At 37.0% G+C, this 24,700-nt stretch overlaps 1 protein-coding gene across 15 annotated transcripts in view; it reads right to left on the reverse strand.

Annotated features, from left to right (window-relative positions):
* The window catches only part of LOC145258331 (transcription factor 7-like 2), a 764,652-nt gene that overhangs the window by 134,097 nt on the left and 605,855 nt on the right, over window positions 1-24,700 (reverse strand). For 10 of the 15 annotated variants that reach the window (XM_080116483.1, XM_080116486.1, XM_080116485.1 and 7 more), the window contains one exon: window positions 20,906-20,977. The exons of the other annotated variants lie outside the window; for them this stretch is intronic. In XM_080116483.1, coding sequence (XP_079972609.1) covers window positions 20,906-20,977 — 72 coding nt within the window. The remainder of the gene's footprint in view (window positions 1-20,905; window positions 20,978-24,700) is intronic. 15 annotated transcript variants of the gene reach the window in all.

Raw genomic sequence — 24,700 nt, forward strand, 5'->3', positions numbered from 1 at the left:
GGAGTTTTGATTTACCCAAAACCAAACACACCTCCAAACACCCGAGCAACGCCGGGTACACCCCCCCCTTAGTTTGATAGAAAAGGACGTCAAATCGGTTTGATTTAGTTTTCTTCTTTTCTTTTCTTTTTTTTTTTTTTTTTTTTTTGCTTGGGTGAAGTTTTGTAACATTTGGGGGTTCACAGCATTAACATTTTTGGGGGTCCAGTTTGGTCTTTTACCACTTTTTATTTATTTATTTTTTATTTTTGTGTGGGTGAAGTTTTTACAACATTTTGGGTTCACAGCTTTCATTTTGGGGGGCGGTTTTACTAGCAAAACTATAAGGTCCCCGTTCACTTTGTAGCCAAAGTATAAGAACTTCAAAGAGTTTTATATATATATATATATATATATATATATATATATATATATATATATAAAACGGGAGAGAGATGAAAGAGAAATGGATATTTTCTTTCTATATGTGGTCATTTAAACGGCAGTACAACTAATTCAATGCTAAAGGCATATAAATCAAACCAGGAGAGAATTGGGTATTGTTTTATTTCATATTTATATACAAATACCTTGTTTCTTTTCTTTTTTTTTTATAGATAACGTTTGATGGGTGCTAAAACCTTACTTTCTTCATTGGATGTTTTATTTATTTAGTTATATTTTTTATTTTATCTTATTTATTTATTATATTTTTTGTGTCTGCCAATCTTGTATCATTTTTAGATGTGCTTCAATATATCATAAGTAGACGATGGGGGCAGGAGAAATGGGGGCAGAAAGAATTATATTAATAAATAAAAAAAATAAAATAATAATAGATAGATAGGGGTGAAAAAGTGCAGAGGAAGTCGAACGGGTTTCATTGGTTATATGTCTCTTCTTCATCACGTGCAACAAGGGAGGTAACCGTGGTATTGTTCGATTAAAATTTTTAATTTCACAAAGAACACCGGATAATTTTCGAAGTTAGAAAGTAATTTGGTAGGCTTTAAATTGTAGAATAAAACAATCGGGTGGGTAAGATGAGTAAGCAGAAAAGGAAAGAAGAGGAAGAGAAGGAAGAGGAAATAAGTAAGATGAGTAAGCAGAAAAGGAAAGAAGAGGAAGAGAAGGAAGAGGAAATAAGTAGAAAGAAATAGGGGGGGGGACAAAGAAAAGAGGAAAAGGAAGTTTGGTTGATTTGTTTTACGGCATATCAACCCTTGTCAAATTATTTAATGCTGAACCCAGTAATTAGGGAAAGCAAAGGTTTTGTTCTTCAAATATTTATTCACGATGTTTGGTTTGGTTGTTTTGTAGAAAAAAAGTGTTTTTTTTATTTACTTTGTAGAACATGATTGAGTTTTGCAAAGGAAAAGGAAAAAAAACAAAAAACAATTACATCAATTTAAGTCATGAAGCTGATATCTTCAGACAGCCTGACCTTGTGTCACAAGAGAATAAAGCAGAGGAAAAGAAAGAAATCCGAAAGAGAAAAAGAGAGGGCTGAAAAGCTGAAAGAAAAAAGGTTAAGAATAAAAGAAGAGGAAATAAAGAGAGTGAGCTCCCAAGAAGGAGACAGAGGGGAGGGAGAAAAAGAAAAAGATAGTGTGAATATTTGGGAGAGCGAGAGGAGATAGAGAGGTTTAAAGCAAGAGAGAAAAAGGGTTGAAGAGAAAGAGAGGTTAAAGAGAAAAAGCCGAGAGAGAAAGGCTCGAAGATATTGAGAGAGAGAGAGAGAGAGAGAGAGAGAGAGAGAAAGGGAGAGAGAGAAAGAGGCGGTTAAAGAGAGAGAGGGGCGGTTAAAGAGAGAGTGGGAAAGAAAGGGTTACAGAGAGAGATTGAGAAAGAAGGAGTTAGAGAGAGAGAGAGAGAGAGAGAGAAAGAAAGAGAGAGAATTAGAGAAAGTGTTACAGAGAGAGAAAGAGTTAGAGAGAAAGGCTTACAGAGAGAGTGAGAAAAAAGGGCTAAAGTGTGTGTGAGGTTAGAAAGAGAGCCAGAGGAGGAGTTAAAAAGAGAGAGTGAGAGAAAGAAAGGGCTAAGGACGGAGACAAAAAGTAAAAAAAGGATTAAAGAGAAAAAGAGAAACTGAGAAAAGAATTAAAGAGAGGAAGAGGGTTAAAGTAAAACGAGAAAAAAGCGTTAGAGAGAGACAGAGAGTTAAAGAGAGAGAGTGAGAGAGAGAGTTAAAGAGAGAAAGGATGCGTTATGCAAAACTAGCATTTAGTTCGATATCTGACGATTCGAGTGGCGAATGCGAAGTGTGGGGGCGAGAGGGAAGGCTAGCGGCAAGTGTCGGCGTCCTTTCAAGTTGTCCACCGAGTGTAAACTGCTTCAGATGTTTTCTTATTAAATATCCTTTGATGTTGATTGCTAAACACGCTTTGAAGCCCAACAGAGTTTCCTCCCCTTTCCTCCTGAACTTACTCGTTGGCTAATAGAGGGCGGTGCTCGTAACAAAACATCTAAAGGAATTGAGGCGCGCGAGCGCCGTGGAAGAGATGGGAAGGTATAGATGGTGAAAGGGAAAGGTGGGGGGAGGTGGTGTAAAGGGGAGACAGAGAAAGGAGCAGGGAAACGTTGGGGGGGGGGTAGTCACGCTAGGACGGCATTACTGCTCGGTGAGGAATTCTTGGGGTTCGACGTAAAGTTTCGGATGACCACTCAAAAAGGAGGCATTTTTTTTTTTTTCAAGAGGAGAGGAAGGGGAGGAGAAACATGTGGGCGAGCAGTAAAGATCTGGGAAGAAGAAGAAGAAGAAGAAGAAGAAGAAGAAGAAGAAGAAGAAGAAGAAGAAGATAAAGGAGAGAAAAAAGAAAAAGAGAGAGAAAGAGAGAACGAGGAATCACAAGGAGAATAATAGAAAAAAGAAAAGAAGGAAAGAGATATAGAGGAAAAAGAGAACGAAGGGAAAAAGGAAGAAAAAAAGAAGACAGGAGTATATAAAGAAAAGGGAGAAAAGAGGGGGAAAAAAGGAAGAAAAAAAAAACGAAACGTGAAACAAGAGAATAAAAAGGATGCGGAAAAAAGGACAAAAAAGAACGAAGAAAAGAGAAAAGGCAGAAGTGTGTGTGTATGTGTGTGTGTGTGTGTGAGGTGGAGGGAGAGACAGAGAGAAACAAAAAGAAAAAGAATAAAGTTTTATCAACACCTACATTGACGTATACACACACTGCAAGCATACGTGCGCATGTGTTAGCAGCATGCCCGTCAAAAATATCAATATCATTTGTTTCTTGGGCCTATTAAAATGTTCCTTTTGATTTATTAATACAAATGAACTTCGAAAATACATTAATGAAACAATTAAAATGTAATCAACGAAAAAAAGAAAGAAAAAGGAACAATGAAAAAGAAGAAAAGAAATGGAAGAAAAAAAAAAGAGAAACCATTGTCACTTGTTGGCGATTTTTTTTTTTCGAGAAAAAACTGCAACACTGAGTAGAACTTCCGATGTCGCAATCCAGCTACAACTTTGTACCCGCACAACGATCGGACGATTACGGCCTGTGCAGTGAACACCACACGAATTGTTCAATTTTCGGATGTTGTTTTCATGAAGTTTGTTTTCTTAATAAAATAGCTTATTGAAAAATTCTGGCATTATATTTAGGGGTTTGCTAATCATGTACGACGAATAAAGGCACAACAAATGTACGACAAAGCACAACAATTGCTCCTGCTGATCTCTATTCCTGTGATATTTAGGCACGTCGTTCGAGCAACTTGGAATTCTTTTATCTCACCAGGAACAACGCCATTTGTATTTTTATATATTTTTTTATGTAACACGGGAAATAATCTTGGGAGTCACAAATCATTGGGCGGCGCGGAGGGTACTTCAAACGAGTCGATCGGTATCGACTTCGTCCTCCTTGATTCCTTCGTTTTTGTGCGCGATAAAAACACTTGCACGAACGAATTTGACCCTAGTCCTTTTTGCCTTGTTTTTTTTATTTATTTATTATTTATTTTGCTTTTTTGTTTGGTTACCCGGGGTGGAGGCGGTGTTGGACGATGGCGGAGGCGAAGAAGCGGTGGTGACTGTTGCAGGTTTGTTACGGACACAGACCTCGATACGTTTGATAATCTGGCTCTCGTATAGAAAGTTAAAGGCGGTAATGACTTCACGATCCACGGTAGGGGTAGAGAATGCATGGGGGGGGGTACAGGACACGAGAGTGCTTGTGTTGATGGGGGGGGGGTGACTGTCGATGTAAAAACACCAAAAAAGAACAATCGAAACCGATTGCTTTTAATCTTCCCCCATGACCACCGCCCCTTGTCTCTCCTTCAACAAACCGCATCATCAGAATTTCATGGAGTTGAAATAGCACTACGCCCCCACAAACTCCTGCCCCACCCTCGGAGTATTTCTGGTTTTTAAAGTCAACTAATGGTCGTTGTGGAGGGGGGTTTGAATATTCATAAATCTACGAGAATTAGTGTGTGAGTGTGTGGGAGGAAATACTTTAGGAAAACAAGGGATAGTTTTATATATATATATATATATATATATATATATATATATATATATATATTATATATATATCGGAAACAGAAAGAAGGGGAGAGGCAGGAAGAGAAAGACAAAGACAGTGTGAAGGATGAGAGAGAGAGAGAGTGGGTAAGAGAGAATGAAAGAGTGAGTGAGAGAGAGAGAGAAGAGTGAAATGAGGGAAGAGGAGAACGGCAGAAAGGGAAGGAGAGAAAGAACGATAGAGAGAGAAAGAGGGGAGAGGGAAAAGACAACGATAGAGAGGGAGAAAGAGAGAACGATATAGAGAAAAAGAGTTAAACACAGAGAAAGAGAGAGAGACTAAGAAAGAGAGAGAGAGAGTGATAAAAAGATAGGGAGAGAAAGCACGAGTGAGAGAAAGATAAGGGAAGAGAGAGAGAGAGAGAGAGGGGATGAAAAGAAGGAAGAGAAAGAGAAATAAAAAACGAAAGAGATGGGAGAAGAGAACGAGCGAGAGAAAGAACGTGTGCGTCAGAGAGAAAGAGAGAGACAGAGGAGGAGGAAAACAAAATGAAAGAGAAGATAGAAAAGGTGACAGAGTTTAAAAGAGTGACACAAGGAAAGAGAGAGAGACAGGGGGAGAGAGAGGTGAGGGGGGAAGGGAAAGAGATAAAGGGAACACATTTCATTCATTTTATTGTCAGTGCGCATGCAATAAACACACTTCAAAGAAAACTTGCCGTTTCAACGCCCGAACACCATCTCCTGCCCCCGGACCTCTCCTCCTTTACTTCGAAAGTCTTCACCGGCCAGAACAACCCTAAACCTCCCTCCAGCACCCTCCGACCTCTGCACCCGACCGCGCTATCATTGACGACCACTTCACTCAAGTTGATGGAGATCCCCTTTTCCCGTTTATTTGTTTGTTTGCCCATAAGCGTGCGTGTGTATGTATGTGTGTGTGCGCATGCGCATTTGTGTATGTGTATGAAGTGGTGCAAATTAAACATCAAAAACAGACTTTAGCACAACTTTTCACCCACCCCCACGCTTTCCCAAAAAAGATAATTTTCATTTTTCTAAAATATGACAGTATGATTTTTTTTTTTTTCTCTAAAGCGAAAACACAAATACCCATACTGACTAAAAAAATATGTCAAACGTTTCGGGGCTCCAAAGGAATCTTTTCTTACCGTTGCTAAAAATAACAAAGTACGAGGTGCGTTCTAGAAGTAATGCCTCCTGTTTTTTTTTTTTTGTTTTTTTAACCTTTTTTTTTTATTCAGCCCGACTGAATTGTAAATCGCATTATTCTGATGGCTAAACTTATGCATTCATAACCTGCCAGTTCCATCTCTCTGTTGCAGATATTGACGGTGTAAGACTTGAAGAAAGCAACCCATGTCATGGACGTGCGTCAGAAACAAGGATGCATCATTGAGTTCCTGGCAGAACTGCATTAAGAATGGTGGTGACTATGTAGAAATCTAAATTCTGGAGCACAAAACGCCACTCGTTTTAATGGCACAACTCCCGTCTTCGTAGATTTACTTTTGAAACTACCCTCGTACTACAAAAAGGTTGATTGGGAAACCATCAGAAACTACATGCGAGATGCGCCATGGACTGTCTCTTGCTGTTGAACAGTGTGCCAATGAAGGGATGCCAAACAGGCTGCTGCTAAGAAGGTAGCCTCCCTCTACCATGCTAGAAAATTGTTCACATCTAAGAGTACCCTGTATCTCTAGAAAGCCACAATTCGCTCATGCATAGAGTATTGTTGCCGCATCTGAGCTAGTGTATTCGCCACGAGTTTCTCACTGGTAGACGGAATCCAGAAGAGTTTCAAATCTAATGGTTCCCGCACTGCCGACCAGCTCCAACCTTTGATTTATCTATTTCATTTGGCAAAGAAAATGTTCACAAAACAAAATCTGGCACGAGACCAATCAAAAAATTGGGAAGGAAGGTTTATGGTCATCCTCGTCACTAATTTTTTTTTTTTTACAAAGGAGTCACCACTTATTAAGGCCCGGAGGCCACTCGAGAATAAGTGTTAATGAGTACACGGCAGTCAATGGGACAATATCGTAGTACTCGTTAGTAGCGGAAATTTGGTGAATTGGATTACTTAAGGGGAACGGTTCAAGAACTTGTTTACGTTGGACTTGAAGACGACCATATTGTAGTCAGCGGGAAAGCAGGGAAACGGAAGAGAGTTCTACAGGTGTGCAGTTCTAAGAAAGAAACTTTGTTCATGGAATCTACGTTTAGGTTTAGGCACGGATAAAGAGTGGGGGGGGAACTGTTTTTCGTGAAAGTCAGGCAAGGGACGACCGTAGATTGGAGCTCAAACGAGTATTTGCCATGATCATAACGATAACAGTTTACGCTAATCTCAGCTAAAGCTCTCATTCACCGCAATACCGCGAACACACCGGGGGGGGGGGGGTCTTCTTATTTAAGATTCCCAGAATCAAATAGTTTTTTTTCTTTTCTTTTTTTTAAACTTTTGATGGTGACGAAACTAACTATGCCTACCTATAAATAACGGTTTTAAAGACCAAATCTGAAGCAAAGGAGGCAAGGAGACTTGATTCTGACATTCAGCATAAATAAGTTTTGGAGGAAGCAATATGGGTACAATGTTCCATTTGAAAATTCTAATATTTCAGGTTTACATTAAGTTTGAAAATTTTACTTACGAAAATAACACAAAATTCATAAATAAATTAAGTACAAGGCCATTCAAAAATTCGGGAAGGGAGGGAGTCTATGGTCATCCCTGTTACTGTCCTTTATAACTGTCTAAGATATTCCTAACTGGTGTTCTCAATCACCATAATACCACATTCACTCCAGGGGTCGTTCTACTTTAGATTCTCAAATTGATTTTTTGTTTTCGTTAAATAAACGTGTACATAAATAAATACATAAATACATAAATAAATAATAATAACAATAATAATAATAGTAATAATAAATACTACTACTACTACTACTACTACTACTACTACTACTACTAATAATAATAATAATAATAACAACAGTAATAATAAATAAATAAATAAATAAATAAATAAATAATAATAATAATAATAATAATAATTTTTTAAATTCAATTTTCACCCCAAACAAGGCACAGTACCGCTTTGAAGTAGGGGGCTACTATCGGGGACATAAGTTTCAGGGGTATTATGAAAGGAGATGAGCAGCAAGATGTTTGTTCACATTACACTTGAACTTCTGCATGTCAGTACAGTTGGAAAAGCAAAATCCTGGAAGAGAGTTCCAGAGTCTAGCAGTTCTGGGGAAGAAACTATTGGAGTAGAAGGCTTTCTTACACCTAGGGATCTCTACCGTGGAGGAGTGGGATATAGTTCCTTGTCGAGTTTGTCAGGGGTATTCACGTCGAGGGGGTACAAGTGCTTGTAGTTCGTCAGAGCATTCACCATTAAAGTACTTGTAGAACAGGCAGAGGGATGCAACATTTCGTCGATGGGACAGAGGCTGAACCTTAGATGACAGTTCAGGACCTATCAGGTTGGCGACTCTCTTTTGAACCCTGTCCAGGAACGAGAGGCAAGTAGCAAATGTACCAGCACAAATGTGACAATAATACTCTATACATGGGAGAGTGGTGGCCTTATAGAGATACAGGATACTTTTAGGCGTAAATAGTTTTCTAGCACGGTAGAGAGAGCCCACCTTCTTCGAAGCAGCCTTGGCAATGCTCTCAATGTATCTATTTCAAATAAATAGATAAATAAATCATTTTATTAAAATACTTTCATTGGCGTGGGGTGGGGGAAAATTTGAAAACAGATGTTAGTACGATTCTTCCAACCCTTTCTAAATGGTAGACCGCCTACTGTTTTCCGGTTTGTTGGGAACCGAAAACAAGCAGGTCGGTCTCTAAGTGGGGGTGAAATCAACAAGAACTAGTATGAGTGCGTGTCTGGGCGTGGGGAGGGGGGAACTTTTAACTTAAGACATTTTCTCTTGTTTTTTTTTTTTTGTGGCTGGGAACAACGTGCAGTATCTGTTCTGATGCTACACTCTGACTATTCTGTCCATGTTCAGTGAAAGAGAAGTCCTCCCAGACTAAGGAAATTTTAATTTTTGTTCCAATCCAGAGTGAACCCCTTCTCCCGGGGATTTGGATTTAAGCAATATTGAAAACCGACCTAGCGTCTAACTTTGCCCACGTGGAGAGGCAAGTAAATAAAATAATCTTATACAGGATTTCGATCAAAGTACGAATTAGGATTCTATAGATAAGGTTTAGCAGCACTATATGTTTACTTTCATCTTTAAAAGTGGACCTAAAAACTTCTGTCCTGTTAAGGGTAATTCATTTTTACCTGTCCTGGGACGGGTACTCATCTAATCCGCATATGAATACGAGAGCGTGTGTTTTATTTTGTGTGTCACACATCTTTTTTCTTCCGAGTGACTGTCGTTTAATTGTTATGACTTTCCATTTCTTGTAATAAATAATTTTCCCAAAAATTCTTCATAAGTTTTGGTTTCGGTATTGATTATAAGTGAAGGAACTTTATCTATCTATCTATCTATCTATCTATCTATGTGTGTGTGTGTGTGTGTGTGTGTGTGTGTGTGTGTGTGTGTGTGTGTGTTTCTTCATAAGAACTGGTTTCGGTCCAAGCTCAAGTCATCTGGATATATATTTTTTTTTTCTGAAATCACAAATTTATAATATATAAAAATCCATAGAAAATTGACTCTATAATAATATATACGAAATCTGCATAAATTAAAATACCACATTTAAGCGTATTTCACGACCGGGCTACGCCGGGAGTTCCTGCTAGCTTAGATTGAAACTTTTGCAGTTTTAACAAAAGAGCTACAGTAATATCAGGGCGTCTCCATTTACGCTGAACATCCACAGAATGCCAACACCAATATATTACACACGAAAGAGTCCGCTGTGGAATTTCTACAGGTCCCGCTAGTCAAAAGAAAAAAATGGAACGGCGAGAGAGAGAGAGAGAGAGAGAGAGAGAGAGAGAGAGAGAGAGAGAGAGAGAGAGAGGGGGGGGGGGAGAATTCTGTAAGATTAATGCTAAAATCGCTCACACTGCCTAGACAAGAAATAACGATATAGAATTAAAAGTGACTTATTTTATAGGATAGGAAGAGTGGGGGGAGAGGTGCACCATTTTCCTCTGGTGCGATGTATTACCCCCTTCCGCCCCCACGACGTTTCCCCAATCCGTGAATGTCATCAAGCCGCACTCAAAAACCGCACGATATATTAAAAAGATGAAACAATTTTTAATTAAATATATATTACATAGGATAGATAACTACATGCACAAAAGTGAATAATATTGTTCAAAAGAACCGATTCTTCAATTTCATGATTTAACATTCTGGACGATGAATATATATATATATATATATATATATATATATATATATATATATATATATATATATATATATATATATATATATATATATATATATATGATATAATTCCATATATACATATATATACATATATGATATAATTCCATATATACATATATGATATAATTCCATATATACATATATATATATAATATATATATTATATATATATAAATGTATATATATGTATATATGGAATTATATCATGTATATATATGTATATATGGAATTATATTATATATATATATATATATATATCATATATATGTATATATGGAATTATATCATATAACCATATATATCGTGTGTGTGTATGTGTTGAACATAGAACAACCAACTTAATGTCGATCACTTTTGACGTGCATATATATTTCCACAACCGGACAACGTCGCAGCTCACAAGAGCCATGTCATGGCTCTTGTGAGCTGTGACTTTGTCTGGCCGTGGAAATAATTATGTATTCTTTCACATTTTGAAGTATGTATATATATATATATATATATATATATATATATATATATATATATATATATATATATATAATTCTACTGTTTAAATAATAATGCTCTATAACAAGTTGGCCTGTACTATAGTATAATTTTTTTAATTTATATATATATGTATATAATAATAATAATAATAATAATAATAATAATAATAATAATAATAATAATAATAATAATAATGTTTAATCTCATTTGTCTGTTCTACGAAATTTTATATATTTTTTTAATGAAAATCGATTAATGTCGAATCATTCAGATTCAAATGTTCAGAAAAAAAAACCTTTGCGATTCATTGAGTAGAAACTTAAACGTTAATCGGTTAGAATAACCAATAGCTCTATTGCAAACTAGCAGGGAGGTTCGCCGTTGTCCGCGATTGAATGAAAATCAACAAATGCTCCCCCCCTCCACCTCCACCTTCTCATACGTATATCCTCATCGAAATCGGTGAAATCGCCCATTTTTTTATCAAATCGATTGATTGTCTACTCTAGTTAGGGACTGTCCCTCCCTCCACAATGTACCGGCAGGAAGCTTCACATACCCCCCATACAGTGAATTAGTCCAAAATACATTGTAGTCTACATTGCACTGTAGAGAATCTACTGTCGATTTCATAAAATTATCTGTAAATAATAGCTTCATTTAAAGTTTAAAAATGTAAAAGTCAAGTATCATCGTTCAATTGTGCTCTAAACAGAAACATTCATTTCGAACGCGCGCTTGTCTAATAAAAGCGTCTACGGTTGATTTTATATGCTTGGCCTTTCTGCTTGTGCGGTCATGAAACTTCTCAAATACACTTGTGATGTTAGGTTGTATAAAAGTATATTAGCTTTGAGCAAATTAGAACTTTCTTTCACTGATCGGATTTTTTTTTTATATCGGTAAGTATCAAAAGCATCTTCGTGTGAAATTTAAAAAAAAAAATCGGCCCAGCCGTTTTGGATTCCATAAGGAACGAACTCACAACACCACACAAACCTTTCATATAATAATAGATTTTGAAATAACGTCTGATACTGAACTTTATTTTCTCTTAGAATTTGATTAAAAGTTATTTTTTTATATTATCACGTATGTGCGCGCGCTCAGTTCGACTATTTTTTTCCCCTAACCCAAAGAAATATTTGTCGTGTGAAGTTGCTTACAGGTGCTTCATAGTTATTAATAAACAGATAAAAAAATAATATCAAATTTCCATGGCATATATACCAAAGGTATGGCGACGACGTGTGCGTGTGTGTGTGTGTATTTTGGAGGCGAATGTTTGAATCGGGTAGATAAACACGCACCTACGTGCCAGGATAATGCCTTTTTTATATACAGAGAGAGAGAGAGAGAGAGAGAGAGAGAGAGAGAGAGAGAGAGAGAGAGAGAGAGAGAGAGAGAGATTGATTTTATTTTTTAAAAACAAATATTGTTTATTTCAACAGATGACTTAATGCATTTTAGAAAGAACACCGAGGAAAGACACCTGCAATATTTAATTTTTTTAAACTAGGATATGTATGTTATGTGTGCATGTGTGTGTGTGAGAGAGAGAGAGAGAGAGAGAGAGAGAGAGAGAGAGAGAGAGAGAGAGAGAGAGAGAGAGAGAGAGTTAAATGTGTGCATGTTAACTACGTGTGTGCGTATCTTACCTATGTGCGAACGTGCATGTGTAAGCTATGTGTGTGCGTGTGTACGCTATGTGTGTGCATGTGTAAGCTATGTGTGTGCGTGTGTAAGCTATGTGTGTGCGTGTGTAAGCTATGTGTGTGCATGTGTAAGCTATGTGTGTGCATGTGTAAGATATGTGTGTGCGTGTGTAAGCTATGTGTGTGCGTGTGTAAGCTATGTGTGTGCGTGTGTAAGATATGTGTGTGCGTGTGTAAGCCATGTGTGTGCCTGTGTAAGCCATGTGTGTGCATGTGTAAGATATGTGTGTGCGTGTGTAAGCTATGTGTGTGCGTGTGTAAGCTATGTGTGTGCGTGTGTAAGCTATGTGTGTGCATGTGTAAGCTATGTGTGTGCATGTGTAAGCTATGTGTGTGCATGTGTAAGATATGTGTTTTTTTCTTGTCTTGTTCCAGCTATTTATTTTTTTTTTTACTTTCGATATCATTACTATATATTGCATACAATTAAATAATCAATAGCGAATTGGCTCTGCATGAATTAAAATATCATATTTAAGCGTATTTTACGATCGAGCAACGCAGGGCGGCCTGTTAGAATATAATATATATATAGGCACTTCTGCATTAAACGGACGGCGACCATTTTTTTTTTTTTGTGGGTTTCACTAAACTAGCTGGAGAGCATGGCGTTGCCCATTCGTAAAATACTCTTAAATATGATATTTTAATTTACGCAGATTTCGTATTTATTATTATTATAGAGTCAATTATTTCATATTATATTGTACCCAATATATAGTCATAATTTCAAAAGTTAAAAAAAAAAAAAAAAAAAAAAAATTTACATTTAAGTGCCACCAGCTAGAATCGAAACCGAAACCAAAACATAACAAAACATAGTTTCATGATTGAAACTATGTCTCCGAGCTAAGCAAAAAAAAAAAAAATAAAATAATGAAGTTTATTTGTAATCAAAATGGTTGGACTGTAGAAAGGATAAATACAAGTGGTTTTTATGACAACAATATTCTTGATAGACAAGATGCAAGCAAGGGCAGTCGGTAAATATATTGGCGGTAAGTCGCTATCAAAATTGCTCCTGACGATGATTAATGATCGAAAGCGCTAGAGGAAAATGGCTGACAAAATCAATCAACCTAATACACATAATACAGTTTCACGTAAATGATTAACACACACACACACACACACACACACACACACACACACACACACACACACACACATATATTAGCAGATGCACCCGGCGTTGCCCGGTACTAAACATAACATTAAATTCTTAAAAAAAAAAAAAAAAAAAAAAAAAAAAAAAAAACGGAAAGAAACTGAGACATGTGCATGCGAGGAATATGTTTTTTTTTTTTGTTTTTTTTCTCTAAACAGTTCACTTTTTGTAAGTGAAAAAAACATACTCGGGCTGAGATCGAAACCAAAACCTAAAGACAGTGAGTCAAGTAAGATAACCATGAGACCAGCTTGCCACGTCCTTTAAAAAGTTTTCAAACCTACTTATTTTTTAACATAAAGAATATGTCACGTGAATGATTCGCGCATGCACATTCGGGAAACAGTTGACAAACAGATAAAAATCCGATGACCCCACCCCTCCTTTTCCCAAGTACTAATTTTTCTAGTTTGACCCCATTAGCAACTCATTTTTACGGGCGAAAACCGATTAAAAAGTGTTCCACATGTCTGAATACCTTATATACTTACTTCCAAGTCTGTAGATCAAAAATTCGTTGGGTATATAGGTTGAGAAGTGCCCCCCCCCACACACACACTCACTCACTTTTGTAGATATATAGATAGATATTTGAAAACAAAGCTTTCGTGTTCGAACTCATTTTTGCTGAAGGAGAATGCGTCTCAAAGAATGAGAATATTTCGCGTTTAAATTAGTCAGGATTTTAGACCCACCCACAAAATATGCTTTTAGGATTGGCATTATGAGGCTATCTATTTTGATGTTGCTTAAAATAAAAATAAAAACAACTTCCTACATGTTTATACTTTAAAAGTTTTTTTTTTTAATTTTTTTGTTTTACATCGAGATCAGATCGATAAATTCAGTGAGAATATGTTTTATTGTGCATGTTAGATGAATTTCGTCTCGCGAAGCCGATATTTTCAGACAGCCTGATCTGGTTGGTAGCACCTGGACGAGATTTTTTTTTTTTTTTTTTTTTACATGGAGTTCACCACTTATCAAGGCCCAATGGCCACTCAGGGATAAGGCTTATTGTGTGTACAGTAATCAAAGGGATAGTGTAGCAATAGTATTGGAGAATTGGTAAGGTGTTATTACTTAGGGGCGGGGCGGTTCATCAGGAATTCGTTTGTGTTGGACTTGAAGACATCCAGGTTGAAGTCGGAAGGGAAACAGGCAAGCGGAACAGAGTTCCACAGGCGTGCAGTTCCAAGAAAGAAGTTTTGTTCATGGTATCTCTCAGTCATGAAGGATTTCTCCTCTCCACTGACTAAGGACAGAAAAGTTGAAGTGCTGCATTAGAACAGATACTACACTGTGATCTTGGCCCAAAGAGAATGACGAAGGTCTGAAAACTGATTTTGAAGCCATCACCAATGCCAAAATTAAGGGCAGAATAGATTCATTGATTGATGTAATAATCAAATGGATTATTTTTAGTTACGAAACAGGTGCCATCAAGAATTGTGAATGTCGACGTACCGAAGGGAATAAATGGTAAGATGGTCAAACTTAGAATATAGACTTTTGTCATTTGTTTGTATTTCGTGAACAGATATTCGAAATCTATTAGGCTGTCTGGAATGGCAAAGTAAACAAAAATTTTCAATACTACCTCCACCTGTAAAAATAAAATAAACGTAGATAAATAAATGATATGTAAGTTTGGATCAAGTAAGGAAAAAGGACCCCCCCCAAAAAAACAGTGGGAAATAAGTCATCATACACCATCTACTATGACCATTTAATTACTATAGCTCCGTACATAGATGTAACCTTTGGCCATCTTCAAGGGTGTCTTGTCTAACCAGTGCCGATCCAGGAGAGGTGCGGTTAGGGATTGCGCAACCCTTGCCTCATAATTACACGCGCAGCTACCCTTACAGGGGATATCCTTTGTCTTTCGAGACTGATCGGAGGCATCGATATTTAGGCAGCATTTTTTCATTTTCACAGACATTGTTAAAGACAACAAAAAGCCTCTGTTTTGTAACACCTTTTTTTTTTTTTTTTTTTTTCAATTTTTCATATTATCGTTTTTGTATATACGTCGAACGTATGGATATATGGTCCAAGCATTTTTTTCTTCTCAAAGTGTCCACGTTTTCTTTTTTTAACTTTTTGTGTAATCATTTACACATCTTCAGGAATTAGTGTGAGAGGCTCGGTGCGAATTATGGATAGATTTATTTAAATAGTAGTTGTGTTGCGAGCGAAGGTCCGAGTGAGGGTCAGTGGGTCTGCTGGCAGCGGTGGGGTGCATCAGTATCATGGGGAATGAGAGTATGTGCCAGTTCTAGGGGCAGTAGCAGGAATGGGTTAAGTGTGAGAAGAGGAAGAGTTATGTGAGGCATTTAAGTATGTTGGTACTATTTTGGAATGCAATCTGATTAAGGGTAGGTTTTTAAATACGTGGACTATACATCTATACCTTCGACGTATATACAAAAAAGATATAATTAAAAATTGAAAAAAATAAAAAAGGTATTACAAAACAAAAGCTTTCTGTTGTCATTCACAATATATATATATATATATATATATATATATAGATAGATAGATAGATAGATATGCATGTATATATATGTGTGTGTGTGTGTGTGTGTATGGTCTGAATTATATAACTTCCTCTCTTTTTTTTTATTCAATGAAATTTCGTTTCCATTCTTCAAATGTCAGAATTTCGGATACAAAATATTGACAAAAATCAACCGATAATCTCACAAAAATGTAATCGATTTATTGTCAAAATCAACTTAGAAATCTTTTGAACGCAAGAAACAGATTGAGAAAAAAAAATCCAGAGTGCCTGCACATTATAATTGGATTTTTAAAAAATGCATTTTAAGTTAAAAAAAAAAAAAAGAAGCACTATTACATACTTACTTGTTATATCAAAATTAGTAAAAAAATTTCTAAAAATGCAAAATGATCAAGTAAAAAAAAAAGTCCATATGACAAACTGACTTATCTCCCTTGTTTTCTGTTAATTTTTGATTTCAACTTGAAAAAAAGTCTCTAAAATTCATGTTACTGAAAAATGGCATTAAGAAAAATTAATTTCTCGAACTAACAATATTATCATTGAACTAAGTATTGTTTATTTGATATTTTCATATGCACAAAAAATATATATAAAGACGACCATATTGTAGTCAGCTGAAAAGCAGGGAAATGAAAGAGAGTTTCACAGGCGTGCAGTTCTAAGAAAGAAACTTTGTTCATAGAATCTACATTTAGGTTTAAGCACAGATAAAGAGTGAGGGAAATTATTGATAGTGTTTTTAGCTAGACGAGTGTTTTTCATTAAAGTTTGGCGAAGGGGGACCATAGATTGGTTGCTCAGACGAGCACTTGCCATGAAAATAATGATAAAGCAGAGACATGCTTGCAACGTCTCTTCTGTGGGAGAGAGGTTGCAGGGAAGAGAAAAGGGCATCCTCCACTAAGTCTATTTTGTACTCTGTCAAGGTAGGATAAGCTACTGGTCTATGAAGTCTATTTTGAAATCTGTCAAGGCAGGATAAGGTCTTTATAGTAGCTCCTGCCCAGATGTGACAAAAGTACTCCATCCTTAGACATACTTGGCTCTTATACAGGCAGAGAATTGCATCAACAGTGAGATATCTACTGGCGTGGTAGAATGATCCCACCATTTCTCCAGCAACCTTGGTAACAGATTTGATGTACATGTTCCATTTCAGATCAGGAGTAAAGGTCATGCCCAGAAGCTTATCAAAACATGGAGACTCCCCAAGACGAGAGCCATTTATTTCAATTGATGCAAGACTGGGATCAGAGTGTTGATGATATAAAGATAGAAGCTTGGTTTTAAATGCATTAAAATTAACCAGCCACCTCTTTCCCCATTGCACCACATGCTCAAGATCAGAGAAGAGAGAATCAGAGAAAACTTGGTCGTTTACAGCCTTTGAAGTGTTGTTATCGATGGTAGTGTCATCAGCATAAATGTCTACGGATGATCGTTGGATGTGATTTGGGAGATCATTGGAGATCAATATCTTTAATCTTTCAAACACAATCAAAATTTAAACGAAAGCTAAAAAAAAAAAAAAAAAATAAAGAAACTAAGGATTTGTCTTTTTTTTTGGGGGGGGGGGGCATTTTTGCTCGTATTGTAAAAAAAAATAATTCTAACGGATCTAATTTGTCATTTTCTGTAATTAAAAACTTTTTACAAATTTCGACATGACACATAATCAAATAAGTTTTATTTAAATCGCATTTGTTTTATATCCAATTATGATGTACAAGCACCATGTTCAATAATTTTGATATGTAATCTATCCCGGATTACGCCGGCATGTTGAAAATTGAGATTTTGCTGTGAAAGTTGGTTAGTACAAAAAGAGTTTGAGGATTCAGGCTGACGTATGTCAAACTCTGTAGTTAAGATCAAAGATAACACCTGAAATAGGTCATTCAGGTTCTTCTTGTGAAAGAGAACGTGGAAAGAGAAATAAAGAAAGAGAGAGAAAGAAAGAGAAAACATGAAAGAAAGAAAGAAAGAAAGGAAGGAAGGAAGACATCTTTTCGCTTGCATGCAAGTCAGTCTGGTTTCCAATTTGGACGAAACAGACATGTCGAGATTGGCGCAAAAAATATGTCGGAAAAACAGATGCAAAAGAGTTAAGTCGGCCAACAAAAGAAAGATACAAAACGGCTAAGACCTAGAAGAATAAACCAAGCATTAATTAATCAAAGGAAGCCTCTAACTTGTTATTTTATGCATGCAGTTCCCTTCTGCAGTTACGATCGACGAAGCCAAAAGGCAAAAAAAAAAGGTATGTCAACCTTTGGTTATACACACATATAAGACATTATGAAACGGCCATATATATACACACACTAGACGTATCGCAATTACAAACATAGATACAGATAAAGAGACACAAGTAATGAGATATACGCGCAACAGACTCCCTCCCCCCCCGAAATCTTACACTTCGCTTTGGAAAAAAAAATGTGTTAGTCTAGAAGAATTTTTCATTAACTTACTGAGGACCAAACTTATAGTACTTATACCTCCTTGACGTAAATAACCCCGGCTAACTCGACAAGCAGCAAAATCTCACCCCTTCACTCCCGAGGTCCCTGGAAAGCTTTCTGCTCTTAATAGTTTTTTTTTTTTTCTTTCGAACTGCTAGACTTTGGAATGTCCTACCTGCTTCAAGCTTCCCTGACTGTACTGATATGCAGAAGTTTAAATGTAATGTAAATAAATATCTTGCCTCTCAACTCTGTAAACATGGGCCCACATACATAGATACAGATAAAGAGACACAGGTAATGAGATATACGCGCAACAGACAAAATTCGCCCCCCCCCCTAAAATTTGCTTTAACTATGACTAATGTTTGTGCAAAATTTCAAAAAACTTTCAGAGGTGGTTATTGAGAAAAGTACGAAAAAATGAACAAGTTTAGGGTAATTTTACACCTATAATGCCCCTGGGGGGGGGGCAACCATAGTTATCTCGAAAAATCTGTTCTGGCAAAAATTTACTTTCACCATGACTAATGTTTTTGAAAAATTTTCAAAAATTTCGGGGGGGGGGGGTCATTGAGAAAAGTGTGAACAAATGAACGGGATTGAATTATTAGGTTCAATCTTTGACGGGGTGGGGGGGTTTGACCAAAAAAATAGACTTTATTTTCTTGAAAACAACTTACTAAATATAAAACTTACTAAATGTAACCTCTTACCTTCTTCACGTGTATCTTGTCAAATTCGGGACAGAATTAAAAACCCAATGACCTAACGTACTTAATGAAATTCAGTTCCAAGTGACACTCTTGTGGAGAGAGGGAGTCGGGGTTGAAGGTTCAATCCTCAGTGCGGACGATATTAAGAATACAATTGCGAATTATATATTTGATTGGAATTCATTATTGAGATGAGTATTATTTACTAATTTTATTTATATTGCAGACTATTATCCTCATCTTTGTTAGTTGTTGTTTCACGACATTTCAGCCGACTATTCCTCTGGCCTTCGTCAGGTGGTAACCACGACGGGATAGGCATTCTGAATCTCCTAACTGCATTCTCAGCAATTACTGTCATCCATAGTTGTTGTCATCTCACCACGTTTTTTGGCCAAGTAAGCCTCTGGCCGGCTTTGGGTGGGATTGAAACTGCTATCTTCAGACAATTCTCACCTGGAACCATAGACATTCAACGTCTCTATCCACTGTGCCACGGGCCCCAAAGGAAAATAAAGGTTGGATTTTTTGTTCTTATAAAGCCACGATTGCTGAGAATGTAATTAGGAGATTCAGTGTTCCTATCCCGTCGCGGTTACCACCTGACGAAGGCCAAAGGAATAGTTGGCCGAAACGTTTTGAAACAACAACTAAAAAAATGGAAAATTATAGTCCGCAATAAAAATAAATTAATTGCGAATTACTTAAGACTTTTACTTGGTCATGGCTGACGGAATGAGAGCATGCTACCTCCGGGAATTAAATAAAGGGTTCCATTAGAAATTTTCATGAAGATTTTCGACTTCACAGAAAGCTTTTCCGAATTCAACAGAAAGATTCTCAAGTTTGCAAGATACACCCGAAGAAGGTCGGAGGTTACACTGACCGAAGCGTTGTGAAATCGACAGTTTAGATGAGAACAGTCGTCAGAATAATGCAAATCACTGATGATGTACAAGAAATCGGAAGGCTGTAGAACACATCGGCCGAAACTTAAGAAAGCTAAGAAAAACAATATAGATGTTTGTTTGTTGGCAACACAAAGAACTTTAAAAAAAAAAACGAAAAAAAAAAAAAACGAAAAAAAAAAAAACGAAAAAAAAAAAAAACGAAAAAAAAAAAAGAGAATGAAATGTGGTTATCGTGCAAATTTCACGGCAAATGTTATCCACCCCGCAACCCCACCCCCACACACAATCAGAAGCTTATAATGAAAACCTGGATGATTTGTTATTGATTAAAAATCGATGTTAAGTTTTGTTATTGAAATTTTGAAATTTCTGAAACATTGATGCCATTTTGAAAAACTGGAGATTGGGGAGAAAAACTAAGGTGGAGAGAGTTGGGTGAGAGAGGGAAGAAGGAGAAGGAGGATGAGGAAAAAGAGGAGAAAGAAGGAAGGATAAAGGGAGGGAGAGTGAGTGGTGGGGGGGAATGGCGGTCAAAAAGAGAGGGAGAGAGGTTAAGGCGATGAGACAGAGAGGGCCCGGAAGGGAGAGATTGGGGACACAAAGATGGACTTGAGGAGAGAGAGAGAGAGAGAAAGGGAAAGAGAGAGATGAAGGAGTCGGGGAGACAGACGTGGAGGAGTTGGGGAGACAAGAGATTAAGATGTTAGGGAGACAAAGAAGAGGCGGGGGGGGGACAGAGATACGGGGGGGGGGATGGAGAGACAGATTGACACAAAGGGAAAAATTAAAAGAAAGCAATAAAAACAAGTTTTCTGGTTAAAAAAAAAAAAATTCAAAACAATTCCGCGCAAATTATTGTTGTTAGGTTCAGGAATTATTAATTAAAATAATTCACTAATAAAATAACGATGCAATTAAAAAGGTGTATATATATATATATATATATATATATATATATATATATATATATATATATATATATATAAACCGATGCAATGAAAGTAAATATTTAAAAATGGTTTTATGCTCACCCGTACTCAGAAGACTTTCTCCAGAATTCAAAAAATTCTGGATTTCGGGCTATTTCGGGGAAAATGGCATCTCTATTTAAGAAATAAATTAATAGATTTGAGTCAATATCATCGCTACACACGACAGGTAGTAGTACTTCTTTTTTTTTTTTACGGTACTTTTTTTTTTTTTTTTTTTTACAATTGCAATTTCGAAAACTAGAAACGGACAAACATGATCAAAACGAGTTCCAAGCCTCAATTTTTTCTAAACATAAATTTTTTTAACGATTTTTTTCTTCTTCTTTGCATTTAACATATTGATCAAATTAAAAAAAATCGCAGTAGACTAAGAAAAATATATACAAAAAAAAAAAAAAAAAAAAAAAAAAATTAATTTGTATACAACGAAAAGTAAGATTTTAAATTGCCAAGCTTCTACTCTGTACACTTTCAAATATGTCCATAGAACAATCCACACCTCTTATACAGAATTATCCAACAGGTTTCCAACACGCAGGAAATACTTCAAAGCCCAAGAATAGTCGTACGAGGGTTACGGAAAACGTCTGCTGTTAAGCTTATAAATGATCTCTGGATAAATGTGGTTGCCATTTCAACATGATACAATAACGATATACAATACATACAACAGCATTATAATTATAGATATTTATCGCTTGGATGGTGTTGTAGTGTCCACCTAACGGACAACAATGAACCCTTCTGCTTATTATACAGGGTGAAACAATAAAATTTTCGCCCTAGAAAAGACGTCATAATTCCATTTCCGCTTGATGAAGACCAGTTTTCTTTTCTTTTCTTTTTTTGTTGCACACCATCTACTAGTTGGCCAGTTGTGTACAAATCCCAAGAGCGATAGGAGCCTTCTATAATGTCTGAAAGTAACACAATGTTCAACAAGCGAGATCAGAGATGCAACTTATGCTTTCTACCGATTCAAGTTATGACAACAGGACCATTGCCAGCACCCTCAAAATGCAAATCCAAACGCTTCAACACTTGAAGGCACAGCTCAACAAAGTTTCCGGCCACTGTTATAATCTTTAGTGTGGTTTCAAGTCAGTGCCACATCATGCCACCTCACATCTTCGAAGGCAGCTTGAAAGTCAATACAAAAGTGTACCTGGATGTGCTGAAGAGTATGGTGATCCCCTGGTGCAATTAGGTGGCTGCTTGCAGACCCTGCGTATGACAGCGGCCTATAAGTCCAAAGAGACACAGGCTTGGCTTTAAAAGGAGAGTTACGATTATATACCCTTCTCTCACTGCCACCACCTCCTCCCCTGACCTGAACCCGTTGGACTACTTCGTTTGGTCATACACTGAAAACATCACCAACATGACCTCCCACAATACCAAAGCCAGCCTGATTGTCGCTATCTGCCAAGTAGTCGTCGAGCTCCTGCCGGAACTTGTGGAAAAGGCATGCTCCCAGTTCCGGACCCGTATCAAGGCGGTGATTGAGGCTGAAGGTGGCTACATTGAGTAGATGTCAGCTCTACTACATAATCAAGTTAACTGAATTGATTTTTTCGATAAAAGTTTTAAAATAAAGCCGTAGTGTTGTTTTCTTTAGGACGACACTTTTATCGTTCCACCTTGTAAAGACCAGGAGAATATGCATCTTGATGTTATGCATACATAGCAGTTAGATTGGCGTAGAACCACTTCTCTTTATTTCTTGTTTTTTTTTTTTTTTTCCTTTTTTTGCTATATTTTGTTTCCACTAAAGTTGTGCCTTTCTCCTGGACTCTTAGTGGTTTACAGCATATGGTGTAACTCAAGAATAGGCCATTCAAGGGGATGGAAAGTGTCTGTTTTGGCTTAGAAAAGATCTCCGGATCGGGTAGAAAATTTGCCCGCCTTTGCTTGCCATCTCGATACAACACGACATATTATATTATTTATTTAATTATTTGCGGACTATCATCCTCATCATCTGGTTGCTGTTTTCATGACGTTTCGGCCAATTATTCTTCTGGCCTTCATCAGGTGGTTAACTGTGATAGAATAGGAATGTCGAATCCCCAACTACATCCGCAGCAATTACTGCCTTCCATAGTTGTCGTCTCACCATCGTTTGGCCAACTAATCCTCTGACCGGCTTTGGGTGGGATTGAAACTGCTACCTTAAATGCTCACCTGGAATCGTAGAAATTCCGCATCTCTATCCACTGTGCCACGGGCCCAAAAGGGGCATTTTTTTTTTTTTTTTTTACATGGAGGTCACCACTTATCAAGGCCCAAGGGCCACTTGGGGATAAGGGTTATTGGCACTTGGGGATAAGGGTTATTGACATTCAAGGTTGGAATTTTTTGGTCTTATAAATCCACATTTTTTTATATTTTGTTCTTCTAAATAGTCCACAAATAATAAAATAAAATGATACAAATTACTCATCTCCAAAAGGATTGCAAATTAATTCCATAACGACATATTGGTTTGAAGAAGTTGCCCATGTGTTAGCCGACTTATGTGCATGCCTTTAATTTTTTGGATTTACTGTAAATGGGTTTTGACCTTTCTGAAATTTTGAGATGAGGATTGGTTATTCCTATTATTTGGATTCATCGGACTACTGTTCTCACATTGAGTGCGATTTTCACAACGTTTCAGTCGATAACACCTTCGACCTTCTTCAGGTGTATCTTGTCGAACTCTGGAATGTTTCTGTCAAATTCAGGAATTTGGAAAGAATTTTGAGCAGAACACTTTATTTACTTCATGGGGGTAGCATGCTCTTGTTCCCTCAGCCATGACTTTAGTTAGAGTACTTGGAAAAATCAAGTGTAAAAAGTGATATTCTCCTGAAGGGTTTCAATCCTCAGTGTGGGCGACCGAAAAAATAGAATTGCGAATTACTTAGGACCTCTATCTAGTCATGGTTGACGGAACAAGAGCACGCTACCTCTGTGAAGCAAATAAAGGGTTCTGCTCGAAATTCCGACCAAATTCTCAAGTTTGACAGAAACATTCTTGAGTTCTACAAGATACACCTGAAGAAGGTCGGAGATTACATCGCGACTGAAACGTTGTGAAAATCACACTAGAGATGAGAACAGTAGTTCGATGAATCCAAATAATACGAAGAAATACGATATCAGTGGTTTAGACTAAATGTTGATTTAATGTATGGTTAATGGGTGACGCAGAGAATCAAGAAAAACATCACGACGGCAAAATCCACCTTCCATAGCATAGAGTGCGTCTTACAAAACAGAAACATAAAACTGAACACAAAACATCAGAATCTTGAAGACATACACATGGTCAATTCTGCTTTACGATTGCGCATGTTGGGCGGTAACGAAGGCGGCTGAAAGTCGTTTGGAAGCAGCAGAGATATGATTTTTAAGAAGAATTCTACGAATCTCATGGACAGAAAGAAAGAGAAACAAAGAAACATGCGTAAGGCAGGGTACAGCAAATCAGAACTCAATATCGTCCACGCCAGACAGTTAAAGTTCTTGGATCATTTAATGCGGGCGGACGGCTTGGAAAAACGCTTGATGTAAGGAAAAAATCGCCGGAAAAAAAGAGCAGAAGAAGACAATGAACAAAGTTCACTGATAGTCTCAAAAGGATCACTGGAAACATGACTATAGATCTAATCAGAAAAACCGAATGCAGAGGGGACTGGAGAGCCATGAACATCAATGTTTGCAATAACAGACCTGATACTTGAAGAATAGGTGGATTACCCATATGCTTGACTTGAATCATTCATTCAACTTCGATAGCGCGACAGTAATTAAATCCATTCAACAGAAATGTGTACACAAGATAATTGA

Source organism: Euprymna scolopes, chromosome 33 (assembly GCF_053919585.1).
Source record: "Euprymna scolopes isolate OS-2025 chromosome 33, ASM5391958v1, whole genome shotgun sequence".
In the NCBI taxonomy this organism is placed as follows: domain Eukaryota; kingdom Metazoa; phylum Mollusca; class Cephalopoda; order Sepiida; family Sepiolidae; genus Euprymna; species Euprymna scolopes.